General features: G+C 42.9%; 3 protein-coding genes across 3 annotated transcripts; 1 reads left to right on the plus strand and 2 right to left on the minus strand.

The window, feature by feature from the left end:
* Positions 1-6,558, plus strand: psme1 (proteasome activator subunit 1). The gene is made up of 12 exons (XM_071528343.1): positions 1-74; positions 195-240; positions 550-582; positions 698-760; positions 1,295-1,396; positions 2,509-2,572; positions 3,527-3,624; positions 4,069-4,137; positions 4,519-4,586; positions 5,028-5,082; positions 5,537-5,623; positions 6,281-6,558. Exons 2-12 carry the CDS (start codon positions 202-204, stop codon positions 6,359-6,361), a joined length of 759 nt encoding a protein of 252 aa, XP_071384444.1. The 5' UTR covers positions 1-74; positions 195-201; the 3' UTR covers positions 6,362-6,558.
* Positions 6,559-7,568: 1,010 nt separating this feature from the next.
* Positions 7,569-9,600, minus strand: fitm1 (fat storage inducing transmembrane protein 1). The gene is made up of 2 exons (XM_071528366.1): positions 9,314-9,600; positions 7,569-8,238 (listed from the first exon to the last, which is right to left on the minus strand). The coding sequence occupies exons 1-2, from the start codon at positions 9,598-9,600 to the stop codon at positions 7,569-7,571; spliced, it is 957 nt and encodes a 318-aa protein (XP_071384467.1).
* A 1,953-nt stretch (positions 9,601-11,553) lies between these two features.
* On the minus strand, positions 11,554-24,382 carry dcaf11 (ddb1 and cul4 associated factor 11). The gene is made up of 15 exons (XM_071528369.1): positions 24,185-24,382; positions 23,299-23,548; positions 22,380-22,507; positions 21,830-21,948; positions 21,474-21,538; positions 21,115-21,215; positions 20,298-20,444; positions 19,268-19,322; positions 18,817-18,885; positions 18,371-18,428; positions 16,354-16,539; positions 14,947-15,100; positions 13,873-14,025; positions 13,266-13,372; positions 11,554-12,627 (listed from the first exon to the last, which is right to left on the minus strand). The coding sequence occupies exons 2-15, from the start codon at positions 23,523-23,525 to the stop codon at positions 12,550-12,552; spliced, it is 1,647 nt and encodes a 548-aa protein (XP_071384470.1). The 5' UTR covers positions 23,526-23,548; positions 24,185-24,382; the 3' UTR covers positions 11,554-12,549.
* Positions 24,383-25,296: the final 914 nt, after the last annotated feature.

The following is a 25,296-nucleotide window of genomic DNA, read 5'->3' on the forward strand; positions in this document are numbered from 1 at the left end:
AAAGTGGAAAGTACGGAACTGTCTGCAAAATCGGCTGCTTTAACTTTCATTTTCACTTTTTATGCTGACTAACTGTGAGTAGTTTTCCGTGTCGTGCATGGCATAGTATTTACCAGCTAAACCGTCTTTCTTCACACGGTTACCGAAGATAAAGTGTGTTTTACTAACTGAACCAAATCACTTTTCATCAACAGAGGCGATATGGCTTCTCTGGATATTCGCCCCGAGTCGAAGAAACAGGTGAGCCCGCCTGTCTGGTGGCGCGTTATACGCTGACATTTTACTCCCAATAATCCCCCATAAACCCCTTTTGTGTGTTAGTTTTTGTACCAGTCGAGCTAGTGAAATGTTTTGATAACGAGGCAGGCAGCTGGGGTCACATCAGGTGAGCGGGGAGTTGAACTGGACCTGGTTATCAGGCGGGCAGCTGGGAAAAGGAAAAAGGCCCGTAACTCGTTGTGTCCTTACTGATTATCGTTCACGTGCCCTGATTGTATTAAACAAAGGTGAAAACGAGAAAAACATTAACAACCATGACCTCTTTTCCAGGTGGATGACTTCTGCCAGCAGCTCACCAAAGAGGTAATTTACTATATTATTAGAAAACTTTCTGAACTGTCACCTGAATTTAGGTTTTACAAATTGATCAGAACTGTGTGTGCAAACTGGGTAACATAAATATTGTTTTTTCTTACAGGCAGAAACCCTGGTTTCAACGTTTTTCCCTCAGAAGATTGCAGAGACTGAGATGCTGTTGAAGGTATCAGTGTTCTGTGGTGCCCAAACTGGGGTCCTGGGACCTCCAGGGGCCCTTGAGGGGGCTCCAGGGGGTCCCTAGCAAAATGAGGAATAGTTTGATTTAATGATTATTTCCTTCACTCAAAGTTAGAATGAGAGAATGCAGCATCCCTCTCCCCACCTACAGTATAGACACTTATCCATTTCTCTGCCAAGTCATTTCTAACCATTAAAGTCTTCTCTGATGGAGACAAAATCTGATCAAATTGTGGTCTGTGATCTAATGCACATCTACCTGATATTAAAAAGTTGGGGAGACCCCATTCTATAACACAATCATACCTGCCTTTTTCCGTCCAGCTCAAAGCTATTTGTATGCAACTGATGGTTTCCTTCTGAAATCTCATATCTTTAATGTTGCTTCATTATTTACTGTAATCAGCTGATATTGCCTCCTCCCCCACATCCAATCCAAACCTTAGATAACATATTGTCAAAAGTGCATTGGGACTGTCTAGAACTAGCAGGACACTGATGACTTTTTGCTCTCTGTCAGACGTCTCTCAGCTTCGATGACCTGGCGTCCCTGAAGGCTCCACTGGACATCCCCATACCAGACCCGGCTAAAGAGGAGGCCAAGCGCAAGAAGAAGGAGGAGGTGGGTCTATACTTTATACTCAATGAATCTAACATAACTTACTTTAGGTTTGATTTTGTAGAATGAGAATTGGCACTGTAATGCTGTTATACAGATGACATTAATGATGTTACAGTATATTAATAAGGTTAATAATGGCATTAGTTGTGATATTAAACACATGTAATCTTGTGTTCAGGTAATTGCCAAAATAAGGAAACACCAAAGCCATAACAACATAAAGGGTTTTCATCTGTAGTCTCTCAGGGGTTGGATAGAAAATCGCAGTGCCAGGTTTCATAAAATGTCATAAGTTTCTACATTAGGAGTCTCACTTAATATTTAATTTTCCATAACCTTTGGGATTTGTTTGGGAGTGTTGCATAAAGCCTCTCAAATGGGCTCCTCAGCCAAGGGTTTATATTTGGTGTTTCATTTAATTTCAAGGCAGACCGCTGCAATAGAGTCCCTTGTTACCATGGCAACCACTCACTGCACAATTTGGATCATATTTAGAAATAAATTATATTTACACCTCAAGCTGCTGTGAATTATACATTTATTTGGCATCAAATCATATTCTGTTTTTTGTTTTTTTGGCTAAACCTTTTTATCTTTGACTAGTAATAGCAATCTAGTGGCACCTGGCTGGATAGCTGAAAGAAAAGAGCCAACAGGCTGATAGCATGAATTAACAGTATCTGCTACTGGCCTTGAAACCCCTTACGTTTCTTTAAGGTGACCATCAGGGAAAGCTTCAGGACTAAAACTGTTTTTATGCAGCCAGGCTTGGGAAAAATTCACTATTTATTGTATCCTTCATTTATTCAGATGCCTCTTTATTGTGGCAGTTGTTGTCACATTACCTGCAGGGTTTCAGAGGCATAGGCTGTAGTATTGCCAGTGTGGTGAGGTTTGTTTTTTCATGGGAACAATTTTCCAGCTATTGGAGTGCATTCAGAAGCCCTAACCAAGGAGCGGGGACTACTGGAACTAGGTTAAATTTATTATGAAAAGAAATTTGACATCTTCATTCAGGCAGCCAGGAAAAAAAAGCACTTGGGTGGGCTGTCTAAGAGATTAATAGGCAATGAAAAGCCCTTGGCCTAACGCCTCCTGTCCTTATGCTGCAGAAGGAGGCAAAGGAGGGGAAGAAAGACAAGGACAAGGACAGCGACAAAGAAGATGAAGACGCAGGTAAATGAAAAGACGCACTGATAAAAGAAACCTACTGTCTGAGTGTGAAAGAAATAGGTTTGTTTATATCACGCATGGTGGTTATAAAACACTGTGCAACACACTCACTTCATTCATTTAGACAAGGACATCCCTGTTTATTGGAATCCCATGTTTCCTGTATGAGAACATGGAGGCTGAAGGTTTCATCTCTGGAGCATCAGAACAGTCTCAAAAGGTTTACTGGCTAAGAAGATATCTCACAGAGTTTCAATTCACAAGTGTCTGATTGCGAGAGACAAACTGTGATAACACTAATGCTCGATCGTCAGTCTTCTTTGTGAAAAATGGGCAGCTTTGTAGTCCCTCGAGTCATGGGAATCATTTCTGAAAGGAGGAAAAGAAACACTTCAGCTACAAACACTTTGGGAAACCATCCACAGCTAGAGAGCACCGCTTCATACCCGTTCTCTATCCATTAATGTTTAAATAGAGGACTCACACTGTAACGTATGAGAAAGCAAAGCCCACCTCGGCATTGGTTTGTGGACTGGCTGCCAAGCTAACTGGTAACCAAGGAGCTTTCCTTTTCTTTTAAGCTTTCACCTTTTTTTTGTGTGTATCCTACATTTAGAAAGAAAACCTCTTAGAAAGCACACCAATGTTAAGTTAGAGAATATTAAAACCAAATAAAACCGTAATACCCTCAAGGTCTTTCTGGACGCCCCTTACAAACAAAACATAGTTATATCGTGTTAGGAACATATTAACCACAGTAAACCAGGGAAATACCATGATTAGCAGCATAATAACCATAGTTACCATAGAACACCATAGTTACAATGGAAAAACTATACGATATTTTCGTAAGGGGAATCAGTGTTGCCCCCATAATCACAGTAAAGAACACCTTCTGATACATTATTGCTAAATGAATCAATAATGAGGATGTTGTTGGTTTGTTTTCTCCTCCAGGGCCTCCCTGTGGTCCCATCTGCTGCAACGAGCGTGTGGAGAGCCTGCTGCAGGAGGTGAAGCCTCACATCCAGACGCTGAAGGAGAAACTCAACACGGTCAGTCAGTCAGTCAGTCAGTCCCACTGTCTCCTCAGACTCTCCATGTCTTGATGTTTTGCTATTGTGCGTCTTGTGCGTCGTTCTGCTTCCTTGTGTTCGTCTTACATCATTCTGTTCCATGTTTGATTGTTGATCAGCTAGATCTACTGTAGTTAGGCTCTTAAGGAGTATACAAATAAATGAACTTGACTTAAGTATATGCCACAAGCTCCATTTATATATGAAACAAACAAAAAGAAAAATACATAGACAGAAGCTCACATCTCATATTTAAACAGCAGTTATGGAAATGGATAGGAAACATGTATCTCCAGCCGCCTGTGTTTGAATTGGGCTTAGTTCCCTGTTTTGACAAAATGTTGATGCATCATTTATTTACATTAGGATTTTAACGGTCTTGATTTTTGCACTAGAGATTCATAAATTCTGATTTTCTGGCAGGTGTCCATGTGGGTGCAACTCCAAATTCCTAAAATTGAAGATGGTAACAACTTTGGAGTGGCTGTACAGGTCAGTGACTGGTAATCATTTGGTGAAGCAGTAGAGTGATGTAGTGTCATATCTTGAAAGGATTGTATTCATTTATTGTATTCATATATTTAAGACCCACATTTGTAATATCTTGTACGTGTGCACTGTTGTAGGTTTGTTTTCTGCAACTTTTATGTTTTTCATGATGCCTTTCTTGGCCAGTGTTTTTTTATTGTCACTGTTATAATATGATTTAACATTTTTGAACATGTTGGCCAATACAAATTACTCATGAAAAGTTGGCAGTTTGTACTTTTGCGGTCATCTTTGAGGTGAAATCCCTGTTACTCTGCAGATGAGTGAACAGTCACTGTGCAGTCTTTGCCAGTTTGGTTTTATATCTTTGCACGTGTCCAACAGGAAAAAGTGTTTGAGCTGCTGACCAACACACGCACCAAGATCGAGGGATTCCAGACTCAGATTTCAAAGTAAGAGGTGGAGTTAATTTATCGGTGGTGTTAATGGAGTGGAATGGAGTTCATTTATGGGTGAAATTTTTATTTGAATGATATGACAAGTGAAATGATGCAGGCACCCCTTGGGCCAATCAGTAACAAGATGCATCATCCCTCGAGGTTTCATCAGAAACAGACCAGTGGTGTAGCAGTTCAGGCCTTTCAAATTAATTAAGGTAAACTCTGACCTTTGATTATAGCGCCCCCATCAGGCCAATCAGTGTAATGTTTTTAACCACCAGAACACGTCTCCCTCAAAGATTCATCAAAATCGACTAGTGGTGTCTGAGATATCACATTTGAGTTAGAAATATTGACCTTTATTACAGTGCCCCCGTTTGTAATTTGTAAGGATAGCTGGATGTGGGGGAACATTATGAATGAATCATACATGTTTGTTGTTTGGTCTGTCAGATACTACAGTGAGAGAGGTGACGCTGTGGCCAAGGCCTCCAAACAGCCCCATGTGGTCAGTATCCCAGGTCTCGTATGTTTGTGTATGTGTGTGTGTGTGTGTGTGTTTTGACTTGATAACAGTAGTACATGTTGTCTAATTATATTTTAGCTTTTAATCAGAGCAAGTCTGTAATTGTGTGTGTGCATATATGCACTGCATGTGTGTATGCGCTGTACTTGTACTGTGTACTGGTACATGTATGTGTCTGTGTGTTTATGCTGGCACACTTTGTCAGCTAACTATGTCTATATCCCAGATCAGAGATATAATTGATAGAATAGTTATACTAAGATATGCATGTTTATTGTGTACACACTGCAATGTATGCACTACATGTGTGAGATAAGAAAAGCTAAGGTTCTCAATGGGGAAGTTGGTATAAACGTACTGTATGTATGTGCTGTGTATGTTTTTGCATATACTCTCTGCTAACGGCCTCTGCTTGTGTCCTCTGCTTCTGCTGCAGGGAGACTACAGACAGCTGGTTCATGAACTGGACCAGTACCAGTACTGTGAGCTTCGCCTCGTGGTCCTGGAGATCCGCAACACATATGTAAGACACCTATTCCCTGTTGTTTACTATTAAGCCTATATAAGGTCATATTGTTGTAAGGTTTGTATGCATAAAAATCTGAAAATGAATGAACAAACAACACTGAAAACTCCATTTGGCTCTTATACATTCAGGTCTGTATTCATATTGCATACATTACAATGTCTTGTTCATCTGAGTATTGTTCAAACCTCATCAGAGAACATGTATAACATTCACTGTACCACTTGGTATATTGAATAGCCTGTTAAGTGCATGCATTTTGAATCATACAACCCATAAAATATTCCGTCTGTGTGCCAACAGAAGGGATGATGGCTAAATGGAGTCCATTCCATCCTAATAGGAGGGTAATTAGACTAATTGCTGTGCCTGGGTTCTGATTGATTGACGCTCCATCTCCTGTTCATTAATCACTATTTGTCTCCTTCCTCTCCCCATTGTCCTCCTGTGTTTGAAGCTGTAATGAACAGGGCGGTACAGGTGATGATGAAAGGAGCCGTTTCACGCAATTATGGCTCTGTATCTGGACATATCTCTCATGTCTCTCTCTCTCTTTCTCTCTCTCTTTCTCTTTATGTCTTTCTGTCCCTTTATGTCTATATGTATCTCTCTCTCTCTCTCTCTCTCTCTCTCTCTCTCTCTCTCTCTCTGCAGGCTGTCCTGTTTGACATCATTAACAAGAACTATGACAAGATTAAGAAGCCAAGAGGAGACTGCAAAGCTCTCATCTACTGAGACCGACTTCTACACACACACACATACAAGCATGTCTCCTACAGGCACGCTTTCAACTAAGATACAGCTAGTGTTGTGTGACACTCCTATTAAGTAACAATACACCTGCTCTGTCGACGATGTTTTTATTTTCGCTTGCAGTATGACTATTAACATTTTTTCTCAGATTACAAAATAAAGCAGCGTGATTACCATAATACTGCCTGCATGTACTTTCTGTCCAAATGGAAATTTTTAAATTGTGTTTCTCTCTATATTTCCTACATTATTGTCCTACGAATGAAAGCAATCCTGCAAACCGAACTCTTAAGATTTTGTTTATACAAGACTACTAAATATTGCTGAATATTCCTCTGATCAGATATGCCTATAATTTTGCAGAAAAGGAGATGGATGGGAAAGACTTACTAATCAACCACATAGCTCTTAGTCAGTCAAGAGTCTTGCAATCTATTACTGGAGACTGATAAAAATTATGAAACTTCACTTGGAACTGTTGACTACTATCTCTATTTTATCATTTGCAGTCTGCACTCTAACCCAGGGGATTAAAAAGGAGGAGTCATGGTGCTCTGTCCAGTCATCATACTATAAAGCAAGGAATCTCTGTCTGTATGTGTGTCCTTCGCATATCTCGAGAACCGTTCATCCGATCTACTTCACACTTGGCGGGTATATTGCTGGGGACCCAAGGACGTGCAGTGTCGAGTGCGAAGTTGTTTGGATGAGCGGTTCTCGAGAAAGCTGCAAGCAACAATACCGGAGGCCAAGCAATCGGCCTGTTCCAAACGGGCACTGCACTAGTTCAGGGAAATTCCCCTCCTCTCATCTAAAGTCTCAATACTCCCACAACACTTTCAAACTACTCTAACAACTCAGCATTTGCTCATGCTATTTCTCTTTTCTTCTGTGTCCATGCTGAGAAAGTCCTCTTGGGAGACTAAGTGTGTAAATGATGAGAAGTGTCTTCTTTACAGTAGTGTATGCCTAGATCTTTGACTGGCCATAGAGACACACAGTTGCCTTCCTAATTACCATTGATACATATGGATCACAGAATACATCTTCTGTAGTATATGTATCTCCTCACCCAACACAACCTCAATGATTGTCTGCAAAACCTTGATGAGAAGCCTTTTTCTGGACTTTTCAGAAGGTTATAACTTATAATGCCCGACCAAAATTTGTGCTATTGTAGTATATAACACTATTGTGGATGTTTGCCGTCGTCTGTGTCGATCAGCAGTCCCTCTCCTGGCAAACCGGGGCGGCCCCAGCCGGGTGCGAGCCGGTACCACCCCTGGTAGAGTCCTCTCCACCCCAGGTAGCCCAGAGCGCCTCCTAGCTGCTGGGAGGGGAACGTGGGGAAGTGGGTGAGCAGACACAGCAGCAGGAACACCCAAAGCCCGAGCAGGAACACACAGAGGAGGAAGAGGATTCTTAAGGGGGCTCCCGGGGAGCTCCGCGGGGGCTTCGCCTGGGCCAGGTGAGGGCCGAACACAGACATTTCCTCGACGAGCAGGAGGCAGCAGCAGCAGAGGATGAGGGCGTCCTCGGAGACCTCGTGCCCACGCCACAGCATGCCGGCTTTGAGGCAGGAGGCCTTGGTCTGGTCCTGGTGGAGCAGCAGCAGGGGCGGTCCCGCCTGGTTCGCGGCCCCGTCCTGGGCGGAGGTCAGGGGCTCGTAGCAGGTCCCCGCTGCATTCTCCAGCAGGGTCAGGAGGCGCCGGCAGCCCCACCACAGAAAACCCACCACACCTATCCGAGAGAGGTGGCGCAGGGAGAGGGAGAGGGAGCGACGGGCCGAGAAGGACAAGAGGAAGATGAAGGAGCCTGTGAAGATGCAGGTCCAGCTCCAGGTGGACAGGAGGAACTTCCTGGGAGACAGTGGTGCAGCAGAGAGTCAGTGTTACGTTGATAGGCATTGTATAAATTGTCGAAAACACAATATGATAATGCAATATAAAATCAAGCCATCAGGACTTTGTATACGTTGTCGAAAGACTTCAAGCAGCTCCACACTCATTCTATACAGCATAGGCAGTAGATTTATTGCAGTTGAGGGTTCATGCAAGTTTAATGAGTTTCCACCTCTCTGCCTGGGCATGATAGGATGTAACCGCCTGGTTAACAATAGACACATATGGTTTAGGGCTACGCCACTGATATATAGGCCTGAGCTTGAATTATTAATAGAGGTATGGGTTCTGTGCTCAGTTCTTTCAGGTAAACCAGTTACAGTTGATGCACTGCCAAAGGAAGAATGATTGCACTGCCACAATGACTTTTGGCTTCACTTCACAAGTTAAGATCAAAAAGCATTAAATGACCCCTTCAGTGATGTCACCTAAAATCTGCAAACTTTTAGCAAAGCCATATGAGCAAATAGTTAGTTGAGATGTAAACATTTATCAACCTATGCCTATCTTAAAACAGGTGCAATTGGATATCTGTCCACAATTCACCTTCTGCACAGTTGAACCATATGTTGACTGCATGCTGTGACTATACATAGATTTTTGAGGTAAACCTTTTTCAGACAAGATTAAAAGGACAGATTAAGACTGACCTTCATAGAGTATATAACCATGTGTTCAGCCAATCAACACAGCTGAAAAATCTTCATCATGCCTGTCATCATGGGATTCACATATCACTAAAGGAAACCTGCCGGAAAATCATATAACTTCAATTTTGGTGTTTTCGGTTTTGTTTTGCTTTTCTTGATTTGAAAGTTTATATGGTTCTTAATGTGCTGGGTGGATTTCACGACCCATAATGGTGCATGGTGCATAATGACACCCATTAAAAACCCATTCTTTAGCATAGGGGTTAGAGGAAGTTCAGCCAGCTTGTCTCACTTCCTGGTTAGAGATATGAAATGTACACCTGTAAGCAGAGATGCAGTAACACACTTTTTTTTTGCAGACTCTGTATTTGCAGACCTCTCACCTGTACAGGTAGTGGTTCCTGTTAGCGAAGATGCTGTACTTGGACACCCAGAAGCTCAGCAAAGGTCCGAACAGCACCAGACCAGACAGCACCAGGTGGAAATGGCGTCTGACTAGGCTGCTTCCTAAAATTTTGGCCAGCAAATTAGTTACAAACACCAGAGTGGCGTTCAGCAGTCTGAGGAGGAGCCTTCCTGGCAGGATCAGCTCTGCAGCCATCTTGTGTAATTTCTCCAAGCTGATCTCTGGCATCGAGCCATTCGATGAGGTTTCAGTCTTTAGATCCATGGTCGTTTAGTTCTTGTTGGATAATCCCTTTTGTTCAGTTGCAGCTTTAGTTTTCCTCTTCTTCTGTCTTCCCTTTTATTTCATCCTCTTCTCTGGTTATACCAAACTTAGGAGGTCCCAATTAAAGCCCTGTGGTGGAGTCTGCTCTCTCTGTGTTTTTGTCTGTGTAGTGTGGAAGGCACACCAGTCCTGCTCTGGGACCCTTTCTACTTTATCACTGTCAGGCTTGTAGCAGAGCACATGGTTTATAAAAATACTACCCTTCTCTCCCCTTTACCCTGAAAACCCCTCCCCTCCCCTCCCCTCCCCTGCACAACCCAGATTGGAAGTGTGGACACGGTAATGGCTGCTGCTGCGACCCAGTGTTCCCAAAACAATGTGATCCAACACTAATCTTAGCTTTGAACCTGTGTGATGGACGTTAACGATGAATATGTGTCCGGAAAAGAAACCGCAGATTGTTCACAGTGGCTTAAAATAATATCCGTTTGCAATCTGACTGATTTTGTGCTTACTGGTGCAATGCAGCATTGTTCACTCCCCAGCATTTAGCATCAGAAGTGGAATGTGTAGGCTTGAACCATAACAATCACTCTCACATGAAATGGGTCATTGGCTCCTTTTTTGGCCGTGACTAACTTTTCTCTTTGGTTCTCCTTTGGTCTCTCCTTTCTTAGACTCAGCTGTTGATGCCAAAACTAATTTAAGTTATTAACTGTTGCCAGCCTGCATTTGGCACCAGGAACAGCTGCCTTCCTCACAGCACATTCACTCTTTTTTATTACAGCCCCAGTCCTTAGTCCAGGCCTTCTGAAACTTTCTCAGCCCCTGCAGCCAAATTAAGTAAATTTAGTCTTGCCATGGGACTCATGCTCATTAAAACATACTAGTGCTATTTTCATGACCCGGGAAATCCAGCCCCGCTACCCGTTTGGCCTCCCAATCCATAGCAACACTGCTTTAAGAAACACTGCTTTAAATGCTGGACCCACAACAGAGTTTCAAATAGCGAGGCACGGCTCTTGTAACAACAGCAAGAGATTAACAATAGCTGAAGAGTTATTAATTTACTAACAATTTAGGGGATCTTCTGTACTGTTCTATGAATTAATTCACTTTGCTGTTTACTTCATTCATTCAGATGCAAAATCCTGAATGGCTTAATCAGACAGAATGACTTGTATTAGTGATGGGACAGGCAGCTCCCATTCTTCATCTGGTATATACTGTATGTTCACTGAGTTTCTTTCCCTTCCTCTCTTCCAAAGGCCACTTCTCCACACGCGGATGTATTTATAATAAAGGATCTAAAGCACTATTCATTGATAAATCTGTGTTGGTAGCGGGTTACTATCAGAATCACAGTTTTTACTGGGGGGCAAGTTAAGTGATATAAACAAGTACGTCCTTGTTTGGCTCTGTGAATGAAACCAGGCATATGGCTGCCAGAGACTCTAGGTCTAATTTTAGACCACTTACTGCATTCCTGTCACTACAATGCCCTCCAAGGCAGCTTCGCTACGGCCCCTATAGCAGCTAATTATCTATCAGATGTCTGTAACTACACTACTGACAGTTGTATATCCAGCAGGGGCATCGAGCCTGCCTCGACAAGAGGGGCTACTGAAAACATCAGGACAAGGAAACTTCATGAAAAAAGTTAGAAATCGCTTTAAAATGCAAATTTCCAGTGACTTTCATGTGATGTTTTGATCAATCTCACATAGAGATACGTACAAAAAGACACTTGTATGTACTTAACTCTAGCCTGTGAAATTATTTCATTTTATCAGTGCTTTTGTTAAGCCTGATAAAGTAAATTTAATGAGAATTATTTGTATTTTAAAAGTAACCCTTACCATCTGGTATTTTGATGTTAACTTGACATCAACGCCAGGAACCATCAGCACGGTAAAACTGTTAATGCAGTTGTAGCAAAAATACTCCATGAAATTACATTTAAAGAAAGGTTTTATTATTACTGTAAAACAACGGTCTGAGAGTGAAACATGGGCTTTGATATAAACATACTCGAAAATTGCATACACAGATCAGTGTGTAAGTGTGTATCCACACACACATATTCCCAAACCCTTCACCAAGTCTTGACCTCAACACATCGTCGACGCACATTCAAATCTTCTGAACAGATCACGTTTATGTTGGCCGACAAAAGGATTTATTTTCCTCTTCAAAGCCAAGGCCTGTGTTCACAAAGTTGTAGTGCTGACCCAGGATCACCGATAAGACCTCGGACCATGTTATTCGTGATAATAGGAAAAGTCAAAACTGATTCCACTTCAGCACACAGACTACTTTGTGAAAACACTCCCTGAAAACTTATACCATTAAAATACTATACATTATTTATACAGAATTATCATCATAATCTTCAGAGCTTATCCCTGCAATATCTAACATTTATTTAAGGTATAACTAACTTACCATTAATTGGGCAAAACTGCTTTTTCCTCAAAGCACCATAAGAATTGTCAGTGAGTGTGCAGTTTTCTTTGATAGCTCATTAAGTAAGTGCTTAGGGTGTTGAGCTTCAGTACATCTTGCATGAAGCGTTCCAGGCCAAATTGAGCCGCTTTGGCCGATTCATTTCATACAGGAAAGTGAGGCGGATAAAAAAAAAAAAAATTCAAACAGGCCATCCCCTTAGGTGATTCACCAAATCTCTGCCCTAAACTGCACTTTTGACAATACAAGGTTATAATGCCTTCCAAATTAACACTTCACAACCACACTATAATTATAATTATTAATATCCAGCATTGAATTCAAAAGATATTTAAGTCTCTCTCACTCCTCGTGAGCTTATAGTCTCCCTCTGTTAGGGCCAGCCTCTTCCTGTCTGTGGTGATGTCACGTCCTCTGACATCGATTCCTCAGGTCTCTCCTCTCCTCTCGCCGTTTCTTCCTCCGGTCGCGGCGCTCCGGTCGTCAGTCTTTCTCCCGCTCTCTCTCCTCCTCTAGAGGATGGGTTTGTCTGTGCTCCCACATGCGCACCGCTCCGTCCCACTGCGGAGAAACGAATTGTGGAGGAGGAGGAGAGGGATGGAGGTGAAAATGGGAGAAAACTGCTTTTGCCCTATTCGTTTTAATGTCCGTGCTTTCTACTAGGTTCACACCATGGCACCGATTTTAAATTCAATGACTTCTACATGACTTTACATAATTCAGTTGGAGTGCCACCATGACTTAAAACTTGGTTCATGTTGTTTTTCAACTCAGAAAAGTTCTAAAGGAATAAATAGTAAAATTTCACTACTGCTGTGGAGAAAAACAGCTGAAATTCACCATCTAATGCAATGCAATCAACGAGTGAAACAAGTTGGAAAATACCTCCTGTAAAATATATTATATTCCTGTAAAATGACCTTAGTTTCCCAGTCTGGAATAAATTCTCTAAATTCCATGATATTCCAGAAATTCCGTGACCAGTGGGAAACCTGTTCCTACATTTTTTCCCACTTGTAATGCTCCAATGCTTCGATTTTGCTCTCATGTTTTTATGTTCCGGCTCTCTTTTTCATATAGAGCACTTTGCAACTTGGCTTTTGCAAAGTGCTTTTTAGATTAAATGTGTTATATATGATCATTAGCTTTCACGTTGAGTGTAGATTAACAGTTTGAAATGAGCTTCAGAAAACACTCACAGAGCTGCTGACGATGTTGTCCTCGTACGGGTGCCAACTGACGTCCCTCACACACGCGTCATGGCCCGACAGTCTGGCTACCACTGTGCCTGTTAGCACATCATAAACTGGACGGACACACACACACACACACAAAGAAATCAACCAATTTAGCTACTTTTAGGAATATGCCGTACATCTGGTGTCTTTGTGTCTCTCATACACAGAAGAATTGCTGTTATTTGCCACGTACAATGGGTGCACAAAGAATTTGACTGGGTTAATTGGTGCTGACAAATTATAAGACAGTTACACAATAGAGGATTGACACACTGGGTGAAAAAAACAAAAAAAGACAAAAACATAACAAGACCACACACTTAGTGCAGACAAGACGTACTGTGTGAGAATAGACTAAACATAAACATGCTTCGCACTTTTGACTGGGTTTAACAGAATCGGAACAAGTAGAGAAGACGCTGAGGGCTTTGGCGGTGTGAAGTGCCAAGGATCTACTGATACGAAATAGCAAAAGATGGATAAACGTAATTGTGCTTTCATCTGCTTGCACATAAACAAGACACACACAGACGCGCATATTCACACGCAGGCACATGCCGGGACTCACTGATGATTTTGCCGGTGGAGCAGCCGGAGTAGATGAACCTCTGGCCGGTGCTGAACTCTGGCGAGAAGCGGCAGCGGATGAGGGTGTGCAGGACGCCGTGACCACGGTAGGTCATGACCGAGGTGTCGCCTGTCAGCTTGTGTCTCTTCAGGGCTGCGAGGGGACAAAGGGGCCAGGGCCAGGGCCAGGGCCAGGGCCAGGCATGTAAACAACACATCATTGTAAGCAGAGATCATCTGCACGTGCATCTGTTGTTTAATGCATCTTTCATTTTTTTTTTTTTTATTGCAGTCCCACATACATGTTTTTGCTTTAATGCTTTCCTCAGTATACAAGTATTCAGGGATGATAGAGTAAGTCTGATTTCTGTAATAACAATGATGACTATTTCTAAGTGATGTAGTGGTAATAAAAAAAAATTAAAAAAAAGGGGGTAAACTACTACCAATATAAACAAAAGCCAAATATACTTTCAGAAAAACACTAATTTATGCTTTTCCAACCCTTAGAAGTCCCTATCATCATACACCTTACACCAATTTGATACTACTTACTATGACGTATACTATGAATTTACATCCTAAACATTTTTGATCAGCCTAAAACAGTGGGTAAACTCTATTCCACAAATAACCAGGTGGGTAAACTGGGTTTAGGTTTTACCCTCCACTACATCTCTGCTAGATCTCTCATTCTCGGAGCTCCTATCCTTCACCTCTCCTCTACTCCTTCCCTCATCATTGACTTGATGATAATAACCCCCCCCCAGCTTTTAACACTGTCACATCCTCCGCTTATCCCCACCAAACACACACACACTTCATCTCTGCGTGGATCATAGTTCTGCTGAGATCCACTGAGAGCTAGTTCTACCTTTCTGTCATTGCTCCTCCCTCCCCTCTTTTATACCTCTATCTTTTCATCACTAGTCTCCTCCTCTTTTCGCCCTTGATGTGTCCTCTCCTCCTCTCACCCTCCATCTCCCTTTCTTCTCTCCTTTCCTCCCCTCTGCTTCATTTACCTCCTCTATCCCTCTCTTCTCTCCCTCCCTCTCTCCGTGCATCCTCTCCTCACCTCTCTGGGGAACCTGCTGCCAACGGTAATCCCAGTTTTGTTGGGTGACAGCCAGGCGCGAGGCAGCCAGCCCTTCCTTGGGCGAGAACTTCCTCACATCCCAGAGCTTGATGGACTGGTCTTTCGAGTTGCTGATCAGATAGCGGGCATCGCCCTGACAGAGTCACGCCATGAGAGAGGAGACCAGATTTACACAAGAAGACAAAAACAAAACTGCCATGAATAACTAAATACATACAACTCTAACAGGACAAATGGCAGCAGGGTGGTGCAGTGAGTAGGGAGATCGCCCCTAAACCGAAGAACCAAGGTTCAAACATCTGTGTCGACAAACAGCCGCCCTGCTGCAGTGTCCTTGAGCAAAGCACTGAATCTCTACCATCTCCAGGGGTGCTGGTCTGTAACTGAGCCTGACCTCTGACCTCCCAGTGGAGGGGGCAAGAGATAAGAGCATTTCCCTATGGAGATCAATTAAGTATCATATTATTATTATTTATAGTAGTAGCAGTGGTAGTAGTAGTAGAAGTAGTAGTATGTAAAATGTTCATTTTAGAGCCATGTAATGCTGTGAGAATTTTATTGTACTCAACATACAAGTGATGGATTTTATGTCTGTGCTCTACAGTGGCTGGATGGATATGTTTAGTTATTATTAGACAATTTAGAGTGCTGAGTAACACACAGCGTAATCAGGATTTTTTTCCTGTATACATCTCTCTGAAACACCGTCAGGAATGCATTGCCCCAGAGAGGTTCAGCCACTGCAGAGCCCTTACAGCAGGCAGGGGGTCAGTGTCTTGCATGAGGCCATTTTGACAGAAATGGATACATTGGCTGTTGCTGGGATTGAACCTGTGACACTCTGGTTCCAGGACTGTCTAACAATTGCTTAGTTTCTAACTATTAGGGTTAGACTGATATACTGGACTCCAGATATATCAGGCTGATATTGGGCTTTTATTACAAATTAGATATTGGCTGGTGTTGTCCACGTCTGATATGATGGATACGATGCAGTTTGCTTGATTATGTATTTATTGTATAATTGATCAATACTACACTGGTTGTCTATGGGAAGCTTTGTTCGGATCCTAGATAAGAAATGCATTAATATGTTTGATTATTATTACTACTCCTGGGTTTCAAAGGAAATTTTTCGACTCCTATGGTCTAAATTTTATTACAGAGTCTTCTGGGGGAAACATTTAATACTTGTAATATTTGAAAAAATTTTGGCATGAAAACAAATTTAAAGACACTGAAAAATGGCTCAAAATATCAGCGGTTTCAACCTAAAAATATCCCATAATTGGTCAAACCCTACTATCTGTCAGAGTGGAGAACTTTCCGGTGACCACTGACAGATTTATAAACTACCGATGGCAGTTTCCTCTCGCACCCCCCCACCTTGCTGTGGATGAAGGTGACGCCGTCTCGGTGGCCGGCCAGCTGTCCGACAGGCTGCGGTCTGTCCTCCCGCAGCGTCCGTCTGTCCCACACCTTGCACAGCGCGTCGTCGCTGCCAGAGAAGAGCAGCTGGGAGGAGCTGTCGGCGAACGCCACCGCATTCACGTCATCCTCATGGGCATCAATCTGAGGAGGAGAGCGGGAAGAGAGACACAGTTAGAGTGTGTGTGTGTGTGTGTGTGTGTGTCAATGTATGCGTGATGAGTGAGTGAGTGAATGGGTACGTGTGCGTAAGAGTGTGTGAATGCCTGTGAGTGTGCGATAATGTGTATGCCTGTGTGAAAATGTGTTCTTCTGTGTGTGTTTGTGCATGCTTGTGTGTGCGTGATATAAAGTGAAGGAGTAAGATAGAGATAGTTGGGAAAAGTGTGGGACATGAGTAGGGATTGGAACCGATTCCTAATATTTTCCCTGCTTTTTTGTTTATGGAAAAAAAAATGCATGGAATCAAATTCACTATTTAGTTGTCTCACTCTCTATTTTCCCTGGCCTGCTGTGTGTGAGAGTGACTGTGAAGCATAGTGAAGCTCAGACAGCAGTGTGTTCAGTTCAGTTGCCTTGCAGCTGAAGCTCATAACAGCAGAGCGAGCATGGCGACGCTAAAAAAGGAAGATCCAGAACAAGATTCAAAATGTGGCTGCACTTGGATGTAGAGTCTGGTTTGTCCTCCTGGTATCCGCGCTGCTCCGAGCTTCAGCAGCAAGGAATGTGCCCCCATTCTGTAGCGAGCGGAGCTGTACACACACTCTCCTCACTGCGTCACGTCTCAACCCCACAGTCACACCCAGCGTACAGCGGTGTGATGTGTGTACAGATTTAGAGGCTGGAGTCATTTTGGAGTCAAGGGTATTGCGAGTAACACAGTAACACAATAACACAAGAGGCGCTTGAGCTGCCTAATGTCCCACCATGATACATTAAACATAACCAGTTGTGCTAATTAGGTCATTAATTAATCTAATTAATGTATTAATTAGCAATGTCGAAATACCTGTCTTCACATAACACATGGGTGGTATTATTATGAAAGCATTAAGTAGTTACAGTAGTTTCGAGAAAATCTGTTTTTCCTCATTAATATGCAAATCTATACAGCAAGGAGCTCCAAAACCTGATGAGATCGTCTGCTCTATAGGGGGAACCTGTGGTGTAACTATGAAGTTTCTATCATGTATTGTTCTGGAGTTATGGTGTTCACAAGCATGTGTCTAACACAGACAGATAGACAGGCACATGCCACCATGACAAAATATAATGACAAGCATACCATGCACCATGGTGGAGGGAGAGAAAAACAGCATGGTATGAACAGTTAACAGTATTTTTTATTCATTCTAATTTGGGATTGGCAGCAGAATTTCAATCAATTCAGATAGACTTGGTATGTTTGGGGTGGTATCAAGGCAATATATAAGAAAGGAACCAATAAGGAATTGACATTGATAAAATCTAATCAATTTCCAACCCCAGACATGAGGGAGTGAAAGAATGGCAAAACAAATGGGCAGGAGAAAGAAGTTCAGCGATAGAGAGCACAGACAGACACAGAAACTCAGGGGATGAGAGATAAGGGACGGACAGAACGAGAAAGAGAGTAAGACAGTGATGAGGCAGATGGTAGAGGTCAGCGAGTGACTTCTACACAGAGGGGGTTCGGGGAGGAGGGAAGAGGTGGGGCGCACCCCCTCCTCCCCCCACCTCCCCCCGCAGGGTGGAGCTGGACTCTCTGCTACTATATTACAGTCGGCAGGACGGTGTGAAACCTAATGTGAGCCGACACACATTCGGGTCCGCTCGCATCCGGCTCACCTTGACCGCGGAGCGAGCCGCAGACAGGCAGAGGTGAATGTGACTCGGAATCTGGCTGATACAGGCAATTAAGCACGCGAGCACATCCGAAAACAAAAACGGCAATTGTGTACACAAAATGTGAAGGTACAGTCACGAACACACTAACCTTCAGCGTCCTTTTATTCTGCTCGCGATCAAAGACATAGAGGCAGCCGTCGTTCGCTCTGAAAGGAGAGAGAGGGGGGGGAAGAGAGAGACTGAAAAAATTCTCATCCGGTGTTTCAATGTGACTTTGACAGCACTGGATAGGGTAATCTTGAATACTCAAATATGAAGAGGATACTTAGGATATTCTTTGAATATAAACTGCTTTGTCAGTATTGTTTCAAGCAGGGCTGGGTTCAGTGTACTTTATATTCAACGAGGTGCATTTTCTTCACAATTCAAGTATTCAAAAACTTTGTTCTGGATGGAAGTTGGATATGAAAGCCTTCCCATGGCCCAATGGCTGTCATTAGAGGAAGATTAGCTGTTTGAATTTACATTTTGGGGAGCGACTGGTCCTGGTTCCCACTCTGTCAGTCATGTCTTTGAAACATAAAAGAGACTCACCCTCCCAGGATCTCCTTGCCGTCTGTAGACGCAGCCAGCGAGAACACGCAGAACCTCCTCTCGTCTGGACTACAAAACACAACAGCGCGCACACAACCAGGTCAGCACTGCAGCAAGTTACCTGAATCACAACTACACCGTCTACACCACCCCATAGCAAACAGCTTTCAATGAGCACGATGAGGACTCACATCACCTCACAACGCTATTGTTACGCTATTGTCCTGGACTGTTATGAGTTCAATGGACGTCTTTTGTTGAAATGGTCCATAATGATCCTTCCAATTAACAAAATAGCACAGACACAGTGAGCGGATGGATGGTTGAGGTGACAAGCTCTGACAGCATCATTCATCCAGGTGGTAATGAAGGGGGAGGAGGGCCGGCTGGTAGGGAATGATAGATATACCTGCTCCGTAATGCTATAAGTTACTATGAGGGAAACACTAACTTGAGGTCCAGGGCGGTGTGGCTTTCACTGTCTCCATCTACGCTGCACACATGAACTGGAAGGAGGACACAGAGAGACAGAACATATGAATAAAACAACATATCATTGTGTAACTGGCAGAACCAGCTATCTAGTGAGAGTCATGCTGCTGAAAATAGCATGGACCTAATTCCCAATACTTCCTGAAGCAATGTTCAATAAGCTAATCTGCTAGGCAACAAATACAACTCCAGACGGTTTTGGCTAATATTGCCTAACAGCAAAACTTAGATCCAAAAATTTAAGGATTCACTAGGGGCTTGAAATAGTTCCAGATTGCTTAATGTCCCGACATAGTTAAGATACATGACACAAGGTTTTGCTCTGGAGGTATTTTAGGCTGAATTACCCAATTAGCAGGATAACTGGAAAAGATTTATAAGAAATTCTTGACATTTAAGATTATTTAGGCCACGTTCACACCGAGCATGTTTGGAGCAGTTACTTCGAAATCTGGAGATTTTACTCCTGTAGTTTGGTTCGCTTGGGCAGGTGAAAACATTATTTGAACACGGGTGGCACCAAATAGCCGCACTGAGACGCCCTGAAAATGGCATTCAGCTATTGCTACATGCGTTCTTAATTAGTATGCAGAGCAGAGAGGGTCAATTACGGCAATGAGTTCAGACAAGTCCACGCTTAGCTTAAATTACAAGGACTGGAGTCGGATTTGTTTTGGATCCCCTCGCTGCTGAAATCTCTGACCTGGCAGGATGACAGGTTACCAAAACCTTGTCCACTAGACAATTCCATGTGTTTACAAGCCCTGGTCCACTTGTTATTGAGGAGTATGAACCTAAATGAACCAAATACATAAATGCTTTTTTGAGAGTTTTTTGAGAGTAATTGCGCCCTTAGTGAAATTTAAACTTTGATAGCGGCTCTTAGGTGATGTGTAGCTGTCCGAGCCACGACTCCTGTGTAGCGTAACATCGTATTGATTTGCATTGTTGGCTTGTTGCATCGTATCTTACTGGTCCCTGAGCCTTACTGTAGTCAGACCAGCTGGAGTAGAGCACATGGTGCGTATCGGGGGTGAAGCAGACGTCCAGCACGCTCCAGCCCACGTCCCGGGCCTTCACCGTTCGCCGCAGGGTAAAGCGCCCCCTGGTGGTGTCGTACAGGCGGATGTTCTGGTCTGCAGTGAGCAAAAGAAGAACATTTACAGTATTCTGTTAAATCAGAGGTAAACTGATATTGAAGGGTCTGATGATTCACTTTGGATTCTCTTAAGAATACATGGGGAAATGATTTGGGGGAAGAAGTTCCAGATGATGTCTGCCAGAAAATAATAATGATCATTTATTCATCCTCCATTTGTCTAAGGTATGCTGTAGTCCAGTTCAAGGATTCTGTTCTGGACTTGTACAAGATCGCACTACTTCTGGATGTCCATTTTTAGGCTTTTTGCAAGATATTTGAAAAGCCAGTGGATCCATCTCCTCTTACGGCATTATTTGGTGTGCCACCCCAGGGTGCTCCTCTGAGACTAACATGCACCCTACTGGCCAGACGGCTTATACTGTTTAAATGGAAAGACTCTGGTGTAGAGCCAATGGATCAAAGAGGTCATGTAGCACCTCAAGCTAGGATTCAGTATTTTATTAGAGGGACTGACATGGGATTTTTTGCAATTTGGCAACCGCTCCTAAACTTTGTGGAAAATATGGAGGCTCACAATGTAGTTTCATAACAGTCTTTTAAAACGGTGTAATGCTGGTGTAAAGCAGTTTAAAGCAAACATTAAGAATTATTTGCAACTACAATTCAGTTTGTCAAGGTTCTCATTTTGATTCTGGGTTATTTACCTTGGCAGGCAGAGAGAAACATGCTGCCATCTTCGCTGTACACCCCACAGAAGGCTTTCTGCTGGTACGTGTCCTTGTGGGATACGTAGTTTGGCAGGAAACTGTGAAGGAACACAAGTGTTTAAATCCTTGTAAACATCATGTCTAATGTATTGCAAGTCTTCATAGAAACTTTAGCAATCGGTCACATTCAACAACAATCAATCCTCAATTAAGACTGTTTTATATACATGTTGCCTCCCACAACATGATAGAACTGATTATTTGTGGGACCAAGTTGTGCTCAATTCCTTCTATGTGTCACCTCATGGAAATTCAGTGAGAAACGGTATGTGGATGTACTGTTTAAACATACTTACTGTGTGCGAATGCGACTGCACTCTCCATGGGAAAAACTGGAGCCTCTACACCTGCCTTGTTCCCTCTAAGAGGCACAGAGCAAGAAAATATTCACCATTTATAGAGCATAAAACTGACATGATTACCATAACGTGAAACACTTGGACATACTGGGTTGAAAACATTAGTAGCAAGTGGTGCTAAAATTTCCTTGTAAAACTGCAAGATGGAAACTAAAAATTATGCTTAGTGGTCATTAATCACTCTCGCCATCTTATTTTAGTGTTGGAAATTTGCCAATGCTGATGATCCATTTTAGTCTCTGATACCGCTATCTGTTTCAGTGCAGCCTTAGTTTGGATCTCTGTGGTCTGACCTCTGTGAGCATGTGGGTGAAGCCATGTCGGCCTTTCAGGCCGGAGGAGGCAGTGGCCAGCAGGATCTGAGTTCGGATCTCACTGCGGTCCACATCCTGTGTGTCAGGCTGGGTGTCAACTGGCAAGACAACATAACAAACAAGTCTCAGTATTAATTATTATTTGACGTCAGCCTTTCAAAATCTATTACCTAGATTCTGATTCCTATACATTTGTTTCCTTTTCATTTTTGAGCAAGAGTAGTCAGTCAGCTCCCATCTTAGTATTTTTTTATTGAGACAGAGGAGTAAAGGAGACACAGGAGAGAAGGTTCTGGCAGGATTCGATCCTTGGCAAGCAGGGGTATGTATGAGTCCAGAGACGGGAGTCTTAACCACACTAAACACTAAATTTTATAGTTGATTTGATTGTCCCAAGTCTTATGTTGTCTCACTACAGCAACCAATTTCCAAATTTATTCATATTCTGCAACCAGCATAGAGTTAAATGTTTTTTCATTTCTTTTCTCTCTTTATCTCTGGATAGTGAGAAGTGTTAATAACAGGTTACCGGGGGGGTTATAGCGATCACCCAGCCGACCCTCCCAGGCTCCATCACTGTCCTCATCAGAGTCTGAGTATGACTGGACCAGCTGCAGCCCCGTCGCCCCGCTGCCATGGACCAGCCGGACCTGGCCCCTGCACACACAGCACACAGATCAACTCAGCAACCAATCAAAGTGTCAATATGCATGGACCAATTACAGCCTCATAACTTTGCGCAGACAACAACAAATTAATCAAACAACTGATGCATAGTCAGATGAATCAATCACTCAACAGGGATAAGTACAACACAAAAAAGAAATCTAAGGAATAACTGGGCTATATTTGGGCACATCCACAGTTTTGCCACCGAGCAGCTCCACTGCAACAGCAGAGTTCAGTGACTTGCTCCAGAGTACTTCAGTGCTAACTGAAGTGAGAGGGGAGAGTGCTACTTATTCATTTCCCCCTCTTCCAAATCCTGTTACTTCCTGGTTCTTGCTGGTCTGCTGTGTTACTACTAGAGCCCCACGGACCAGTTTTGGTGGAATATTCAGACATTCCGCAGCTACTTTCATTACATTAAAATCTAAATTAATATTTGGAATAGAAAAATTGCCCAAATTTACTAGCATTTTAACGTAATGTCATATTTTATTGATTCCTGAAGGGAAAATCTTCTTTTCTTTTGCCCCCCTCCACAGGGAGGTCAGAGGTCAGAGGTCAGGTTCAGCTACAGAGCAGCAGCCATGGAGCAGGTAGGGATTCAGTGTCTTGCTCAAGGACACTTCAGCTTGCTGACATGGGGGCCTAAACCTGGGTCACGGTAATAAGAAAAACTTAGCACCAAACAACAAGCTGGGCCCAGGATAGCAACATACATCGCAAATCACTGTTTTTTAAAAGTGCTACAGTGTTTGAAACTATAAGTCCGCCCAACTCACCTCCTCAGAAGGTAAGCCAGCACTTCGGCTAAGTCGACGTCCTCCTCTGATGCTGACTGCCTGTCCCCCTGCTGCCTGTCAGCCGTCCTGCGGCCTCGGCTGCTGCCGCTGCTACTGGTGCTACTGGTGCTGCTCTGGTTGGGTTCTGCTGGTTCTGACTGGTCTGCTGGGTTGCCACTGGAGGAGCCCCTTCCACCAGACATCCCAGAACTGGACTGCGAGCCCATAGACTGAAGAGACCGAAGAGAGCCTGGCAAGGAGAGCGATTGAAAATGCTATATGTAATTCAATAGGATGTAGTTTCAGCAAATTATTAAAAGTTTTGGATTTGCCTGAGAGCAGCCAGGCGCACACAAATGTAGTTCCTTTTGTTCAAGTCAAGTTCATTTATTTATATAGCCCTTCGTCACAAGCATGTCTCAAAGGACTGTACAGAGAATGAGACGACCAAGATCTAACGTTACCTAACCATCAATCAACCACATAACAAAATGATGTAACACAGTATGTAACAAAAAATTACGGAAGCAAAACAAAGCACAAGACACACTATTATGCATCAGTGTAAGAATATGTGTGTAAGTTATATAAATAAAAGAGAGAGAGCAAATAGCTAACGTTAGCCTTGTTACCCTCAAGCAAAGAAAGACAAGAGTTAGAAGTGAAGGCTGATAAGCAGGAAACAGATCATCTGTACAAGCTAAGTTGACATCAAAACAGTTTGATTATTTACGCAAACCATTATATTTCCACTTCTTCCTGCTGGCAAACTACCTGTCTCCCTGAACAACTCGGCCAGCTTATTGCTGTAACGTTAGCTCTTGAATAAGATGCACTGGCTCATTAGGTTTAGCTGACAATGCTAACGTTAGCAAACTAGCATTACCGTTTGATTATCAAACGGTCTTCTTGACAGCTCGCCGGTCCAGCGCTTTGTCGGTGTAGCACAAACTTAATAATTTACCCGATGTATTGCTACCGTTCGGTTTGATATACAGCGTTTATCACATGAAAAACTTGCGCCTTTTGCAGCACAGTGTTTCAGCGAACGGCCAGTAGACTTGCCAATTCGTGAATCGCCATGTTGTTTACAAAATGTAAAACCCCTGCGCGAGCCCCTGCCCCGCTGTCATGTGACCTGCACCGCTGCCGCGAGACTCAAACAACCCTGTTGGCTCTTGCTGCTGTGACAACTGTGGTTTGGTCTCTTTTATTGGAGGTCCAGTGAAATTACGATCGCATTTCTAAATATCACGGTGTTTAAGGGGCGTGTTTATGTAACGTGAACCGAAATATTATATCTGTGTTGTGGAAATGCCTTTTGCTGTACTTTCCCTCAGGTGGTCGATAGAATCATAACGTTTTACATGTCCAGTCTACTTCCCAGTCTAGGCCTAAATGTTGTCAAATATGCCCAGATTTTAATGAATGATCTGATTGGTCCACAGTATGCATAGTTAATGAAGTGTAGTCTCTCAGTGTCAGACAGCTGGCTGCTTGCCCAACTAGCCAAAATCATATGGGTCAATTATGTAGGCTAGTATTGTCATGGGTGCCGATGTTCCACCACTGGGTAGTTTCCCCCAAAGATAAAAAATATTGGTTTGCAGTGTATGGCACAAGTAGGCCTACAGAGAAGGATTAGGCTCTCACACCTGAGTGGATTTTAGAAGCCTAATTTAATGTTGAAAAAATGAGCAATAGCATCACTTTTTATAGACCAAGAAATCACAAACTCAGAGGTTGGATAATCAACTGGATAATCAACTTGTCTTTATGTAATGACCTCCTCCTGGTTTGACATCATATACTGTCTCTAGAACTAATGATAAAACATTGCTGTTAGTGCTAAAACAGTAAAATCATTCACTGCATATCTTGCATTGCAAAAAATATTTTTATTTAGCATTAAGCATGTAACATGCTATTTTACAATCTTCATACATTTGTACATCCAACACTTTCCTTATAGCAGCTTTGTTCCATTTAAAAATTTAC

This window comes from Centroberyx affinis, unplaced genomic scaffold (assembly GCF_046629955.1).
Source record: "Centroberyx affinis isolate AG114_WGS23_722 - 3 ecotype Tasmania unplaced genomic scaffold, CSIRO-AGI_Caff_v1 ptg001667l_1, whole genome shotgun sequence".
Classification (NCBI taxonomy): Eukaryota; Metazoa; Chordata; class Actinopteri; order Beryciformes; family Berycidae; genus Centroberyx; species Centroberyx affinis.

Bases quoted from the DNA above. Each gene is read 5' to 3' on its own strand.
- psme1 (XM_071528343.1), top strand. From the start codon at position 202: ATGGCTTCTCTGGATATTCGCCCCGAGTCGAAGAAACAG. The intron at 4,587-5,027 runs GTAAGAGGTGGA...TTGGTCTGTCAG, and splicing joins TTCCAGACTCAGATTTCAAA to ATACTACAGTGAGAGAGGTG. The intron at 5,083-5,536 runs GTCAGTATCCCA...CTTCTGCTGCAG, and splicing joins CCTCCAAACAGCCCCATGTG to GGAGACTACAGACAGCTGGT.
- fitm1 (XM_071528366.1), bottom strand. From the start codon at position 9,600: ATGGATCTAAAGACTGAAACCTCATCGAATGGCTCGATGCCAGAGATC. The intron at 8,239-9,313 runs GTGAGAGGTCTG...ACTGTCTCCCAG, and splicing joins AGGAACCACTACCTGTACAG to GAAGTTCCTCCTGTCCACCT.
- dcaf11 (XM_071528369.1), bottom strand. From the start codon at position 23,525: ATGGGCTCGCAGTCCAGTTCTGGGATGTCTGGTGGAAGGGGCTCCTCC. The intron at 16,540-18,370 runs GTTAGTGTGTTC...TCTCCTCCTCAG, and splicing joins AGAATAAAAGGACGCTGAAG to ATTGATGCCCATGAGGATGA. The intron at 14,026-14,946 runs GTGAGGAGAGGA...GTCCCCTCGCAG, and splicing joins GCAGCAGGTTCCCCAGAGAG to CCCTGAAGAGACACAAGCTG.